Source organism: Rhinoderma darwinii, chromosome 1 (assembly GCF_050947455.1).
Source record: "Rhinoderma darwinii isolate aRhiDar2 chromosome 1, aRhiDar2.hap1, whole genome shotgun sequence".
Classification (NCBI taxonomy): Eukaryota; Metazoa; Chordata; class Amphibia; order Anura; family Rhinodermatidae; genus Rhinoderma; species Rhinoderma darwinii.
In genome coordinates this window covers 638099010-638115839 of record NC_134687.1, presented here as the reverse complement: position 1 = coordinate 638115839, position 16830 = coordinate 638099010, and the positions used below count along the sequence as shown (strand labels likewise).

Genomic DNA, 16830 nt, shown 5'->3' with positions numbered 1-16830 from the left:
GTATAATGCCAACACAGATGCCACCACACAGTATAATGCCCCCATAGCTGCCCTCATACAGTATAATGCCCCCATAGCTGCCCCCATACAGTATAATGCCCCAATACTGTTACCCATACAGTATAATGCCCCATAGCTGCCCTCATACAGTATAATGCCCCCATAGCTGCTCTCATACAGTATAATGCCCCATAGCTGTCCTCATACAGTATAATGCCCCCATAGCTGTCCCCATACAGTATAATGCCCCATAGCTGCCCTCACAGTATAATGCCCCCATAGCTGTCCCCATACAGTATAATGCCCCATAGCTGCCCCATACAGTATAATGCCCCCATAGCTGCTCCATACAGTATAATGCCCCCATAGCTGCCCCCATACAGTATAATGCCCCCATACTGTTCCTATACAGTATAATGCCCCATAGCTGCCCTCATACAGTATAATATCCCCATAGCTGCCCTCATACAGTATAATGCCCCCATAGCTGTCCCCATACAGTATAATGCCCCCATAGCAGCCCCATACAGTATAATGCCCTCATAGCTGCTCTCCTACAGTATAATGCCCCATAGCTGCCAGCATACAGTGTAATGCCCCCGTAGCTGCCCCATACAGTATAATGCCCTCATAGCTGCTCTCCTACAGTATAATGCCCCATAGCTGCCAGCATACAGTATAATGCCCCCATAGCTGCCCTCATACAGTATAATGCCCCCATAGCTGCCCTCATACAGTATAATGCCCCCATAGCTGCCCTCATACAGTATAATGCCCCATAGCTGCCCTCATACAGTATAATGCCCCCATAGCTGCCCTCATACAGTATAATGCCCCATAGCTGCCCTCATACAGTATAATGCCCCCATAGCTGCCCTCATACAGTATAATGCCCCCATAGCTGGCCTCATACATTATAATGCCCCCATAGCTGCTCTCATACAGTATAATGTCCCCAAAGCTTCCCCATACAGTATAATACCCCATAGCTGCCCCTATACAGTATAATGCCCCATAGCTGCTTCATACAGTATAATGCCCCCATAGCTGCTCTCACACAGGAGTAATCACGTAATCACAGGTCCTTTAGCCAAAACCCGTTATATTTTGCACAGCTTAGCTCCAATTGCTCCTTCATCGGTCACATGATCCTCATTACTCCTCATGTCAATTGATCATCGTCAGATGACATGAGGAGTAAAAGGTCCTTCATACATCGCTCATTCATTCCACTTCTAAGCTCCGCCCCTGATGCGCCGATCACGTGATCTTGATATCGGCACAGATTTTTCACCCACCACCCCTCCTCCACTGATAAACTCCGCTCCTCCTGCCCAGTCACATGGTGGTGACGTCATCACAGGTCTTTCAGCTATTGCCGCGTAAGAGGTAGAGAGCAGCGCTTCTCAGGTGTCCTCTCTGTTATCAGTCACCCCTGTATGAATGTGTATACAGAGAGCTGTGAATCATTGTGTGACCCCGCCCACTGGACTCAACCCCAAACAGCAGGGATTTAACCCCTTCAGTGCCGGCCTCTTTGGGGTAAGTAGTGCAAGAACTTAAGAGAGCGGTAAGTTGTTATTTCTGGTCTTTGGAGTGTCTGATGTTTTGTGGGATGATTAGTATTTTGTAATGACATAATATTAGGTACATATATCTCATAACTTCCAAGTAGCGTAAAGAGGGACAACCGATGGGTCTTGCGTAAGCCACGCCTCTACTCCCACCCATTCCCCGCCCATACACACCCAGTGCAGCCCGCACAGTATCATGCCCCCATAGTGCCCCCACACAGTATAATGCCCCCATAGTGCCGCCACACAGTATAATGCCAACACAGATGCCCCCACACAGTATAATGCCCTCATAGCTGCCCCCACACAGTATAATACCCCATAGCTGCTCCATACAGTATAATGCCCCCATAGCTGCCCTCATACAGTATTATGCCCTCATAGCTGCTCCATACAGTATAATGCCCTCATAGCTGCCCTCATACAGTATAATGTCCCCATAGCTGCTCCATAGAGTATAATGCCCTCATAGCTGCCCTCATACAGTATAATGCCCCCATAGCTGTCCCCATACAGTATAATGCCCCCATAGCTGCTCCTATACAGTATAATACCCCATATCTGCCCTCATACAGTATAATGCCCCCATAGCTGCTCTCATACAGTATAATGTCCCCATAGTGCCTCCAACACAGTATAATGCCAACACAGATGCCCCCACACAGTATAATGCCCCCATAGCTGCCCTCATACAGTATAATGCCCCCATAGCTGCCCCCATACAGTATAATGCCCCCATAGCTGCCCCCATACAGTATAATGCCCCCATACTGTTACCCATACAGTATAATGCCCCATAGCTGCCCTCATACAGTATAATGCCCCCATAGCTGCTCTCATACAGTATAATGCCCCATAGCTGTCCTCATACAGTATAATGCCCCCATAGCTGTCGCCATACAGTATAATGCCCCATAGCTGCCCTCACAGTATAATGCCCCCATAGCTGTCCCCATACAGTATAATGCCCCATAGCTGCCCCATACAGTATAATGCCCCATAGCTGCCCTCATACATTATAATGCCCCCATAGCTGTCCCCATACAGTATAATGCCCCCATAGCTGCTCCATACAGTATAATGCCCCCATAGCTGCCCACATACAGTATAATGCCCCCATACTGTTCCCACACAGTATAATGCCCCATAGCTGCCCTCATACAGTATAATGCCCCATAGCTGCTTCATACAGTATAATGTCCCCATAGCTGCCCTCATACAGTATAATGCCCCCATAGCTGTCCCCATACAGTATAATGCCCCCATAGCAGCCCCATACAGTATAATGCCCTCATAGCTGCTCTCCTACAGTATAATGCCCCATAGCTGCCAGCATACAGTATAATGCCCCCATAGCTGCCCTCATACAGTATAATGCCCCCATAGCTGCCCTCCTACAGTATAATGCCCCCATAGTGCCTCCAACACAGTATAATGCCAACACAGATGCCCCCACACAGTATAATGCCCTCAAAGCTGCCCCCATACAGTATAATGTCCCCATAGCTGCCTCCACACAGTATAATGCCCCCATAGCTGCCCCATACAGTATAATGCCCCCATAGCTGCTCCATACAGTATAATGCCCCCATAGCTGCTCCATACAGTATAATGCCCTCATAGCTGCTCTCATGTAGTATAATGCTCCATAGCTGCCAGCATACAGTATAATGCCCCCATAGCTGCTCTCATACAGTATAATGCCCCCATAGCTGCCCTCATACAGTATAATGCCCCCATAGCTGCCCTCATACAGTATAATGCCTCCATAGCTGGCCTCATACATTATAATGCCCCCATAGCTGCTCTCATACAGTATAATGCCCCCATAGCGGCTCTCATACAGTATAATGTCCCCAAAGCTGCCCCATACAGTATAATACCCCTTAGCTGCCCCTTTACAGTATAATGCCCCATAGCTGCTTCATACAGTATAATGCCCTCATAGCTGCCCTCATACAGTATAATACCCCATAGCTGCTCCCACACAGTATAATGCCCTCATAGCTGTCCCATACAGTATAATGCCCTCATAGCTGCCCTCATACAGTATAATGCCCTCATAGCTGCCACCATACAGTATAATACCCCATAGCTGCTCCCACACAGTATAATGCCCTCATAGCTGCCCCTATGCAGTATCATGCCCCCATAGTGCCTCCAACACAGTATAATGCCCTCATAGCTGCCCCCACACAGTATAATGCCCACATAGCTGCCCCCATAAAGTATAATGCCCCCTAAGCTGCCCCTAGTGCCAGTGCCAATGTAGATAGTGCCACACCCCATTAAAGATAGTGCCACATCCCTGTAGATAGCGCAACCCCCCCCCCTGTAGCCATTGGAACTCTCTCTAGGGGCGGAATCCCCGGCCAGAGCATCGGCCACGCTGTGGCGGGGAATATCGCTCCAGGGGGATACACTGGCGTCACTGTCCATATATGGATTGTGAGGCCAAGGACTTCCCCGGGCCCAGAGCTTGAAGTAGCGCTGTGCCCGGGGAGTCCTCTGTACTAATGCTGAAGCAGGGAGCTGATAGCTCCCTGCTTCAGCATTGGGTTCAACTATACCTGAGGAAGCAGATACAGTTGACTCCAGGAGTCCGGTACATACCACCAGCCGCCCAGGACAGCGGGGCACCGCCCGAAATCTGGGACTATCCCAATGAATCCGGGATGGTTGGAGGTTATGGGTACATACAACTTATTCACTGACTTTTATACATTTCTTGTTAATGTCGTTCACCGTGCGGTTTAAGGGAATGTTCACATGTAGCAAATACGACCCACAACACGCAAGGAAATCACCCCGAATATTCACCCCAAATGGTGGACGTATAATCCTCCCGAATATCTACTACAGAAATACAACAAGGCCGATCCTCACCTCTCCCAGCGTTACCATAGCAACAAGTCCCTGCTCTTCTGGCTGCTCTGTGTCCAGGAGGCCCCTATAATGACATGTGACCTCTATAGCCTGTGATTGGCTGCAGGGGTCACATGACGCCTTCTTTTTTTATATACTAGTCCTTCTCAATTAATTAGAATATCATCAAAACGTTTAATTTATTTCAGTAATTCAATTCAAAAAGTGAAACTCATATTATAAAGATTCATTACACACAGAATGATCTATTACCAGCATTTTTTTTCTTTTAATGTTGATGATTATGGTAACAGTTAATGAAAACCTAAAATTTAGTGTCTCAGAAAATTAGAATATTATATAAGACCACTGTCACGAAGGGTCTGTGGACCCACTGGGCCGTACTGTCTATGGTATATAGGATACCTGTGGCAGCACGGTCAGTAGCTTGGCAGGAACTAGGCAGCAGGTGGACGACAGGCGTGGGTAGTCAGTCAAGCGTGGCATCCAGCACGGCACGGCAATAGCAAGCACGGCACTAGATCGGGATATAGGAGCAGGAACGGGAAACACTAAGAGCAGGAAACACTAGGGGACCAATTTGCATAGACAGACTAAGGGATACACAACAACGCTTAGGCATCGAACTAGGGGGCTGGACCCCTCTTATAGTCCAGGGTACTCACGAGTCAAAGGTCGTCCATGATGTCCGGTGCACGCGCTGCCCCATTAAAAGCGGGGACGAGCGTGCGCGCGCACCCTACGGGATCCAGCAGAGGTGAGTGAATGCAAGCGCTGGCGTCTCCTCAGGAGGAGGCTGGAGCCAGCGCTTGCCGACTCGTGGCTGCGGCTGTCAGCGGGAGTTTGGAGCTGACAGCCCGCAGCCACGGACATTACAACCAATTAAAAAAATTATTTTTAATACCGATATGTAGGCCTACTGAAAAGTATGTCCAGTATCTGCACTCAATACTTTGTCGGGGCTCCTTTTGCATGAATTACTGCATCAATGCAGCGTGGCATGGAGGCGATCAACATGCCACACCGCATTGAAAACACCTCAGCATTGCCACAGGCTGATCGCCTCCATGCCACGCCACATTGATAACACCTCAGCAGTGCCACAGGCTGATCGCCGCCACGCCACATTGATAACACCTCAGCAGTGCCACAGGCTGATCACCTCCATGCCACGCCGCATTGATAACATCTCAGCAGTGCCACAGGCTGATCGCCTCCATGCCATGCCGCATTGATAACACCTCAGCAGTGCCACAGGCTGATCGCCTTCATGCCACGCCACATTGATAAGACCTCAGCAGTTCCACAGGCTGATCGCCTCCATGCCACGCTGCATTGATAACACCTCAGCAGTGCCACAGGCTGATCACCTCCATGCCACGCCGCATTGATAATACCTCAGCAGTTCCACAGGCTGATTGCCTCCATGCCACGCCGCATTGATGCAGTAATTCATGCATAGTCGTTGCCCCGACCAAGTATTGTGTGCAGATACTGTACATACTTTTTAGTAGGCCTACATTTCCGTATTAAAAATCATTTTTGAAATTGGTCTTATATAATATTCAAATTTTCTGAGACACTAAATTTTGGGTTTTCATTAACTGTTAGCCATAATCATCAACATTAAAAGAAAAAAAATGCTGGAAATAGATCCCTCTGTGTAATGAATCTTTATAATACAGGAGTTTCAATTTTTGAATTGAATTACTCAAATAAATTAACTTTTTGATGATATTCTAATTAATTAAGAAGGACTAGTATGTGTAACCTGCAGAGTTACTGTGAACACGCGGTGGAGCCGCAGAGGATTCTGGGAACAATGGTGTTTGGTGCGGAACTTGACTTTCCAATTGAATTTAATGGGGAAATTCTGCAACAAATGCGCAGCGAATCCGCAATATAAATCCGATATCCGCACCGCAGGTTAACCCCTTAATGACCAGGCCATTTTTAGTTTTCGTTTTTCCCCCTCTGTCTTCTCAGATCTATATCTATTTTATTTTTCTGTCAGTGCCGCAGTGTGAAGGTTTATATTTTGCGGGACGAGTTGTAGTTTTTAAGGGCGTCATAAAAAGTATCACATATTGTTACTGCACACTTTACGTGGGGTGAAATGGGGAGAAAATTTTGATTCCTTCATTATTTTTTTTTGTGGTTTATTTTTGCGTCGATGCAGCGGAGTGAGGGCTTATTTTTTGTGGGGAGAGCTGTAGTTTTTTATGACTTTTTATTATTTATTATTTTTTTATGATGTTTATATTTTGTACATGACCAAAAACTTTACCTAAAAACCACGTCTTGTGAGATGTCACTAATGTCTCCCCAGTATCCACCATGTGTCAGGTTGTCAAGAGTCCGGTCTTCATTGTCTGCGGGGAAATGTCTTCATTTTACTCTTCTCATCTGAGAGATGTGCCATAAATGTCTGATATATGGGGGTCCCATCTCTATGTGGAGAACAGGGGTCCCCCGACCCGCCTGGTCAGGTGATAACTACATACAGGTGGAGAATGAATGGAGAGGTGACCACACATGTGCACCACTCTCCATTCGCTGGTATAGGAGTTCCAGAAACAGCCGAGCACGGCTAGAGGTGGAGTCGCATCTATCAGACATTTCTCGCATATCCTGGGGAGAAATGCCCGTGTTGGGAATACCCCTTTATTCCATGTGGTGACGGCTCTGAGAAGATGTTTCTGTCAATGATCAGTAAGTGAGGTTCTGTATGGCACACATGATGTCCCCTGTATGATTTCCATCTTCTCCTTTCTTCATAAAGACGTCTGCAGTACTAGATCCTCCAGTTCCTCCAGTTTTCTCATCTTCTCCTCCACAATGTTCCTTCTCCTGAATGACCCACCAAGGATGGACAAGGACAGGAATGGGATGAGCAGAAGAATATTAGACTTCACCTTGGAGATCATCTACCTGTTGAGCGGAGAGGTAAATTTTTCTATATTATAGAACAAGTCACACATAGGGAAGGGACAATACATAATAGGAAGTAATAGGAAGAATCCAGTGTCCTGTATAACAGCGTCCAGACCTTCCAAGTGACGTCAAGAAGCTGAAGATCAGCCACCAATATGGTCAGTTATGTGTCATGTCACCAATGCAACAATAGTAATGTTGTAGAGCAAATGAGAATGACAAGGAACCAGGAGGATCAGGATGACCTCTATATAGAAACATAGAAGATGACGGCAGGAGGAGGACACATGGTCCATCTAGTCGTCCCCCCCCTCCCCCCAATATTATTTCTCTTTAGTTTTCTCTTAGGTTAGATCTATGTTTCTCCCCGGCCGGTTTACATTCACTTACTGCTGATTTTCCAACCACATCTGTTGGAAATTTGTTCCGAGCATCTACTACTGTTTCGGTTTAATAATATTTTCTGATCCCCCCCCACAACTAATGTCAGATTGTGCCCCTTGTTCCTGGGTTTAGTTTCTTCCCTCCTGTAACATATGTAAAGGTTTCCACTATTTCCCCCCTTTCCCTTCTTTTCTCCAGGAGATACAAATTAAGTTCTTTAAAGGAACAGTGTCATGGCAAATAATTTTTTTTATATGTTAAAGATGTTAGTGCTTTAATAAAAACGTTTTTATTCATTTGTGTGTTTGTGTTTTACTTTTTCTTATTTTTACACTTTTTCTTCCCTATGGGGGCTGCCATTTTTTGTTCCATTTCTGTGTGTGTCGATTAACGACACACACAGACATGGAGTACGGCAGCCACAGTCCCATAGGGACTGTGAACGGCTCCCGTCCCATTCACGTCCGTGTACGGCGTCTGTGTGGGAACTGCGCATGCGCCGCTCCCACACAGTCCTATTCGAAATTGGCGCCGTCCGGCGCCATTTTCCTGTGGACCGGAAGTCGCGGCCGGACTGTAATATTACTACTTCCGGTCGCGGCTTCCGGACTTGTGCACATGGAACAGCGGCAGCAAAGGGAGCGGACGGGCCGGAGGGAGCCGCGGCGGCAGGAGCAGGTAAGACATTTCAATGTATGTTAGTGTTTGTGTGTGTTTACTACTGTATGTAAACCTACTACACTGTGGGTTACCTCAAAAAATGGCGACACACAGTGTAGGAGGTTAAACCTTTCAAACCCCTCGTTTATCCCGGCACTAGCCAGGATAAAGGAGGGGGGGATGCTGAGAGCTCACTAGAGCGAGGGCTTTTAACCCAATGTTGCAATGCTGCAATTTTGGGAACTAGCTCCATCTAGTGACCAAAAATGGGTAGTATTATAAATTTGAATTAATTTATAATATTTCCTGACTATTTCCTGACTCGTGAAAAAAATAAAAAAAATTTGAACCATGTTTAATCACCCACACACTAAATGTTTAATTTTTTAAAAAAAAACATGTTTTTCGGGGAACACCATGCCTTTAAGTCTCTCCTGAGAAGTTTTATTCTTCAGACCTTCCCCCATTCTTGTAGTCGTCTTTGGCTTCGTTCTATTTTCTCAATGTCTTTTTGTAGGTGAGGTCTCCAGTATTACAGATGTGGGGTCACTAGAGCTCTGTACAGCGGGGTCACAATCTCCCTCTTTCTACTGAGGGGGGAATACTGTGTTCAGTTCTCTAAGTGTCTCTCTCCATACACAGGAGTACACAATAGTGAAGAAGACATCGGGTGACTGTACGACTCCCATCATCCATGAGTCAGGAGGATGGAGCAGTAGTCCCATCACAGAGCCTCCCCCTCACTCCCGGATACATGAGAAGAAGATCTTAGAACTGATCTACAAGATGACGGAGCTGCTGACTGGAGAGGTGACACTGCTGGGAATGCTGGGAAATTCTACAGTAACAGCACTGGAGGTGTCTGGGTAATGACTGTATCATTGTGTGTGTCAGGTTCCTATAAGGTGTCAGGATGTCACTGTCTATTTCTCCATGGAGGAGTGGGAGTATCTAGAAGGACACAAGGATCTGTACGAGGAGGTCATAATGGAGAACTTCCGGCCGCGCACATCACAAGGTAAAAAGATATATATATTCTATTTTATTTCTTTATTTTTTGGAGTAATAATTTCCTCGTGTGTGTGTGTGTGTGTGTATATATATATATACACAGCTATATGTACAGCTTCAGAAAGGTTCTGTGACGAACCGAAACGTCGCTGCTCACTTGAGGTGAATAAATCCACCCTTTTTTCATCTATCTGGAAGTCCTGGTGCCGTTATTTCGGCCCATGGTTCTTATGTATTCTTGTTGGGGAACTGATTCATCCTCTGGTAACGTGCACATGGCCTAATATACAGCTGTGTGGAGTGCTGTGTTCATCTACAACAGGACTGTATGTATACAGTGAAGGAAATAAGTGTTTGATTCCTTGCTGATTTTGTAAGTTTGCCCACTGTCAAAGACATGAACAGTCTAGAATTTTTAGGCTAGGTTAATTTTACCAGTGAGAGATAGATTATATAAAAAAAAAAAAAAACAGAAAATCACATAGTCAAAATTATATATATTTATTTGCATTGTGCACAGAGAAATAAGTATTTGATCCCTTTGGCAAACAAGACTTAATACTTGGTGCCAAAACCCTTGTTGGCAAGCACAGCAGTCAGATGTTTTTTGTAGTTGATGATGAGGTTTGCACACATGTTAGATGGAATTTTGGCCCGCTCCTCTTTGCAGATCATCTGTAAATCATTAAGATTTCGAGGCTGTCGCTTGGCAACTCTGATCTTCAGCTCCATAAGTTTTCGATGGGATTAAGGTCTGGAGACTGGCTAGGCCACTCTATGACCTTAATGTGCTTCTTTTTGAGCCACTCCTTTGTTGCCTTGGCTGTATGTTTCGGGTCATTGTCGTGCTGGAAGACCCAACCACGAGCCATTTTTAATGTCCTGGTGGAGGGAAGGAGGTTGTCACTCAGGATTTGACGGTACATGGCTCCATCCATTCTCCCATTGGTGCGGTGAAGTAGTCCTGTGCCCTTAGCAGAGAAACCGCCCCAAAACATAATGTTTCCACCTCCATGCTTGACAGTGGGGACGGTGTTCTTTGGGTCATAGGCAGCATTTCTCTTCCTCCAAACACGGCGAGTTGAGTTAATGCCGCCAAAGAGCTAAATTTTAGTCTCATCTGACCACAGCACATTCTCCCAATCACTCTCAGAATCATCCAGATGTTCATTTCCAAACTTCAGACGGGCCTGTACATGTGCCTTCTTGAGCAGGGGGACCTTGCGGGCACTGTAGGATTTTAATCCATTACGGCGTAATGTGTTACCAATGGTTTTCTTGGTGACTGGTCCCAGCTGCCTTGAGATCATTAACAAGTTCCCCCCGTGTAGTTTTCGGCTGAGCTCTCACCTTCCTCAGGATCAAAGATACCCCACGAGGTGAGATTTTGCATGGAGCCCCAGATCGATGTCGATTGACAGTCATTTTGTATGTCTTCCATTTTCTTACTATTGCACCAACAGTAGTCTCCTTCTCACCCAGCGTCTTACTTATGGTTTTGTAGCCCATTCCAGCCTTGTGCAGGTCTATGATCTTGTCCCTGACATCCTTAGAAAGCTCTTTGGTCTTGCCCATGTTGTAGAGGTTAGAGTCAGACTGATTAATTGAGTCTGTGGACAGGAGTCTTTTATACAGGTGACCATTTAAGACAGCTGTCTTTAATGCAGGCACCAAGTTGATTTGGAGCGTGTAACTGGTCTGGAGGAGGCTGAACTCTTAATGGTTGGTAGGGGATCAAATACTTATTTCTCTGTGCACAATGCAAATAAATATATATAATTTTGACTATGTGATTTTCAGTTTTTTTTTAAATATAATCTATCTCTCACTGGTAAAATTCACCTAGCCTAAAAATTCTAGACTGTTCATGACTTTGACAGTGGGCAAACTTACAAATTCAGCAAGGGATCAAATACTTATTTCCTTCACTGTATACAGAGATGTAAATATCTCTGCACACTCCAGAAAAAAGCAATCACAGTTTTTCTTTTTCACTTTCCCTGGCAAGTGCAGGGAAGATAAGACAGGACGGCAGGGTGCTTGCAGGGGGGGGGGGGAGGGAGGGGGAAGACGGACGGAGCAGTCCTAGTCTTATCTGATGCTAATTAGCATCTTTTCCGGAGAGAAAGGGGAAGAATCATGCAGGCACAGAGACCAGTGCACACAGTCTCTTCCATGCGCTCTGCTGCTAGAGAACTGTGTAGTGTATAGAGGCAGAGACCTTCCTGACATCACGATGAGGGCGTGCACATCTGACGTCAGGATGGGGCCACCACCCACCCGTACTCATAGGCAGCAGAATTCGTACACTGATACATTTAAACGGTGTACGGATTTCTGCTAGCAACAGGAGAAATACAAGAAATAAAATGTGGTAGAAAAGTGTCAGAGAGTGGCCATTTAAAACACATATAACACAAAAAGGAGCCCAAATTCATTAATAACGTATATTACAAAACATATTTATATTACACATGCTGCTATAAAATAAAAAGTTGATAGAACGTTTATTTACGCTTTAAACTTTACTATTAGTGTGCAGGGAGAAGCTGCTGCTCATTACAAGCCGTGCTCCCTGCAGTAACACTACTCTCCAAGCTGTTCTCAGTACTTTTCCCCCTGCATGAGCACAGCTCAGGACAAGCAGTGAGAGGGTTCCATTTTGTTATATTGTTAGCGTTCCATGTGATTGGCAGTTGTGTAATATTACATCCATATTAAATATGTGGCCACGCACAGTTGAGTCCAGCAATATAATCTGACGTTTGTGCTTTCAGCAGTTGGACCCGTGGCGCACCACTACTCTCAGAACCAGCTTCCTTTTTGAGTAGATTTCTCCAGTTAGAACAATCCATTTACTGTGGATCTGTCAGGTCTCTTATGTTCCCCTATCAGAGGGCAGCATAGGATCGGGGGGGGGGGGTAGACGCTGAGATCTGGGATCTAACGTTTTCTATGACATTATTCAGTATTTTCATGTAAAGAACGGTATAAATGCTGCCAGTACTCCTAGAGAAAACCTGTGAGTCCTGCTTCCCCCGCCCACACAGAATGATTGACAGCTTTTGCTTTGTGATCCTGATCATAAAATCTGAAGGTGTGACAGACGTTCCTGATGGGGCCGATGCCTGAGCTTCAAACACACATTCCTTACTTTAGCTTCTGTCCGTGCAGAACATGTAAGGAGTGATGCTGGAAGGGGTTAATATCAGCCCCCCAAAGACATTGAGATCACCTGCTGTAAATATGTGATGTGGGGGCCATTACTTTACACATCTGTGCGCATTTGTGGGGAGGAACATAAGAATAATATACTGTAACATGCCACTCATCTGTAGTGTGGAGGATGGGCAGTCATACCAGGTGTATGTTACTGCCAGTCATCAATCTCTGCCAGTGTGCTAAGCTGGTCATACATATTAGATGTATGTCGACCGGACCCGCTGATTTTCTAATGTGTATGGCGACTTCCCAACTCTCCCCGGATGGCAGATGTCAGGAGAGAGAAGGATCGGGCCGTGGAATTTCAACATGCCGGATCCTTTTCTTAGTAGATAAGTTGCTGTCAGAGGAGTCCGGCAGCGGCTTTCTCCCTATTGAAAACATATACTCATCTGACAGAGCACGCATATATATGGAGGAACTGAGGAACGATGGTTCATTTGACACATATCTAGAGTGTATGGCCGGCTTTAGACTAGTAGTTCACAAAACTAAGATCTACACTAATCAACCATAACATTAAAACCACCTGCCTAATATTGTGTAGGTGCCGCCAAAACAGCTCTGACCCGTCGAGGCATGGACTCCACAATACCTCTGAAGGTTCCTGTGGGATCTGACCTTAGCAGAAGATCCTTCAAGTCCTGTAAGTTGTGAAGTGCGGCCTCCATGGATCAGACTTGTTTTTCATCAGGTCCCCGAAACAATTGAATACTATGGTGGAGCAGGGAGCCGTAAATACTGCATATTTCGTTACGGAAAATCTGCAGATTATACAATAGCAGCAGAGTGGATAAGATAGAACAAATCTCATCCACACGCTGCGTAAATGCTGAGCGGAAAAAATGCTCAGAAATTGACCTGCAGTTCGTTTTTTTTAGTCCACAGCATGTCAATTGTATTTGCGTAAACGCTACTTATTTGTTGCGGATTTTCCCCATTGAATGGGGAGGTAAAACCTGCAACAAGCAGTTTTCTTTGCGGCGGAAATGCAGCGATTCTGCTGCAAAAATCGCAACTCAGAAAAAAAGTTAAATCCTTAACCAGAAGTCTGTGTTTCTTCTTCCAGGCCGGCCTCCTGGGATGACATTTCATTCCATGTGACCACTGCAGCGGTTACATTGGATAAAACGTTCCCCCAGAGCTGCAGGACATCGGAGGGGCTCATGGCCATGTTAAGTATCTATTTTTTTTATTTTCCGGTTCAGTTTTCCGCAGCAGACTTTTTGTAAAAAAAACCTGCACCACAATTTGGTGCGGTTCTTTAGCCAGAATTCCCTGTGGCACAGCGTATCCTCCCTATGTGAACATACTCTTGTAGTGATTATTGTCACTGATTGGGCTGTGCTGGGTTCAGTTAGACCCAGCAGCAGCATCGTCCTACCAGCATTTTGGCAATCATGTGACTAGTCACATGACCACCAGGACCAATAGAGGCAGCGGCCTCTATTCTTTACACAGCGCTCATTGTCCAAGAGTGTACATGAGTACAGAGAAGACAGAAGTTGTGAAAACCACTTTTGTCTTCTCTCCAGGGTTCCTGGCAGTCTGACTGCTGGGCACCCGACATTCAGCTGCTCAATCGCAGCAAGTTTAACCCTGAACTACATCTACATATATATATATACACTACCGTTCAAAAGTTTAGGGTTACCCAGACAATTTTGTGTTTTCCATGAAAACTCACACTTATATTTATCAAATGAGTTGCAAAATGACTAGATAATATAGTGAAGACATTGACAAGGTTAGAAATAATGATTTTTATTTGAAATAATAATTTTCTCCTTCAAACTTTGCTTTGGTCTTGGAATGCTCAATTTGCAGCAATTACAGCATTGCAGACCTTTGGCATTCTAGCTGTTAATTTGCTGAGGTAATCGGGAGAAATTTCACCCCATGCTTCCAGAAGCCCCTCCCACAAGTTGGATTGGCTTGATGGGCACTTCTTGCGTACCATACGGTCAAGCTACTCCCAAAACAGCTCTATGGGGTTGAGATCTGGTGACTGCGCTGGCCACTCCATTACAGATAGAATACCAGCTGCCTGCTTCCTCCCTAAATAGTTCTTGCATAATTTGGAGGTGTGCTTTGGGTCATTGTCCTGTTGTAGGATTAAATTGGCTCCAATCAAGCGCTGTCCACAGGGTATGGCATGGCGTTGCAAAATGGAGTGATAGCCTTCCTTATTCAAAATCCCTTTTACCTTGTACAAATCTCCCACTTTACCAGCACCAAAGCAACCCCAGACCATCACATTACCTCCACCATGCTTGACAGTTGGCGTCAGGCACTCTTCCAGCATCTTTTCAGTTGTTCTGCTTCTCACAAATGTTCTTCTGTGTGATCCAAACACCTCAAACTTCGATTCGTCTGTCTATAACACTTTTTTCCAATCTTCCTCTGTCCAATGTCTGTGTGCTTTTGCCCATATTAATATTTTCCTTTTATTAGCCAGTCTCAGATATGGATTTTTCTTTGCCCTGAAGGCCAGCATCCCGGAGTCGCCTCTTCACTGTAGACGTTGACACTGGCGTTTTACGGGTACTATTTAATGAAGCTGCCAGTTGAGGACCTGTGAGGCGTCTATTTCTCAAACTAGAGACTCTAATGTACTTGTCTTGTTGCTCAGTTGTGCAGCGGGGCCTCCCACTTCTCTTTCTACTCTGGTTAGCGTGTGTGTGCTGTCCTCTGAAGGGAGTACTACACACCGTTGTAGAAAATCTTTAGTTTCTTAGCAATTTCTCGCATGGAATAGCCTTCATTTCTAAGATCAAGAATAGACTGTCGAGTTTCACATGAAAGCTCTCTTTTTTTAGCCATTTTGAGAGTTTAATCGAACCCACAAATGTAATGCTCCAGATTCTCAACTAGCTCAAAGGAAGGTCAGTTTTATAGCTCCTGTAAACAGCAAAACTGTTTACAGCGGTGCTAACATAATTGCACAAGGGTTTTCAAGTGTTTTTCTAATCATCCATTAGCCTTCTAACACAGTTAGCAAACACAATGTACCATTAGAACACTGGAGTGATGGTTGCTGGAAATGGGCCTCTATACACCTATGTAGATATTGCATTAAAAACCAGACGTTTGCAGCTAGAATAGTCATTTAGCACATTAACAATGTATAGAGTGTATTTCTGATTAATTTAATGTTATCTTCATTGAAAAAAACGGTGCTTTTCTTTCAAAAGTAAGAAAATTTCTAAGTGACCCTAAACTTTTGAACGGTAGTGTATATAGTGGGCAGTCCTTAACCGGTTAAGCATCATTTTAGGAGTCAAAAACCACATACATTTTGGTGATTGCTTTTGTACTTTGTAATTTATTTGGTTCTTCCATTACAAATCCCCTAATAATAACAGCTGAGAAGAAAGATTCTCATTATAGTTCTATATTTAATATGAGGCTGAGTACAAGAATTGACAAACTCTTATAAAACACACAAGGTCCCAATGACAACTCTGCACACAAGTCACAAGGGGACGTGTTCTCTTCAGGATATGTCTGTAGTACAACCTTAGACTGCAATATCAAGCAATCAGATCTCCGCTATAATCTACTGTACGCTAAATAGCTTTTTTGGAACATGTCTTCTTTAAATGGTCACTAACATTTCAAACAACTTATGGTAATCTCATAGTTTACCTAATATATATCAACTTTGTAATATACTTATTGTTAACATTTAGCCATGCAAATTTTATGTGAAGTTAGTGCCACTGGGTGAGAGACACACGGACGCTGCTGCTTATAGTCTATGGAGAGGGTAGGGGAGGAGCAGGAGCACAAAGACACCGATGCTGTTGCCAATAGACTTGTTTGAAGTGGGGAGAGGGAGCAGAAGCAGAAAGAAGAGACATAGGCTGCTGGTAAGAGTTATGTCACCCCAGTGCTGGACTTTCGCTATACTGCTTCTTACTGTTGTATGATGTGCTCCATGCTTTTGCAGCTCCTAAGGGTGTGCTACAGAGAGATAGTGGATCAGGATGGCTCTCTGTTCTGTGTGTGCAGTGTATAGAAGACATGATAGCAGTTAGACTTCACTACCTCAGGGATATTAATTGAAAATTAAAGAGAGAGCCTGCAGAGGGAAAACTAATACAAGAATGCCTCCTGTACACACATATGACAGATTGTTTTGAAAAGTCATCTAAAA

General features: G+C 44.9%; 1 protein-coding gene across 1 annotated transcript in view; it reads left to right on the top strand.

Moving 5' to 3' along the window:
- The first annotated feature begins 1045 nt into the window (after window positions 1-1045).
- LOC142656178 (uncharacterized) overlaps window positions 1046-16830 on the top strand; it is a 75633-nt gene continuing 59848 nt past the window's right edge. Inside the window, exons 1-4 of the mRNA XM_075831099.1 lie at window positions 1046-1542; window positions 7243-7406; window positions 9081-9248; window positions 9333-9456. Coding sequence (XP_075687214.1) covers window positions 7299-7406; window positions 9081-9248; window positions 9333-9456 — 400 coding nt within the window. The 5' untranslated portion in view covers window positions 1046-1542; window positions 7243-7298. The remainder of the gene's footprint in view (window positions 1543-7242; window positions 7407-9080; window positions 9249-9332; window positions 9457-16830) is intronic.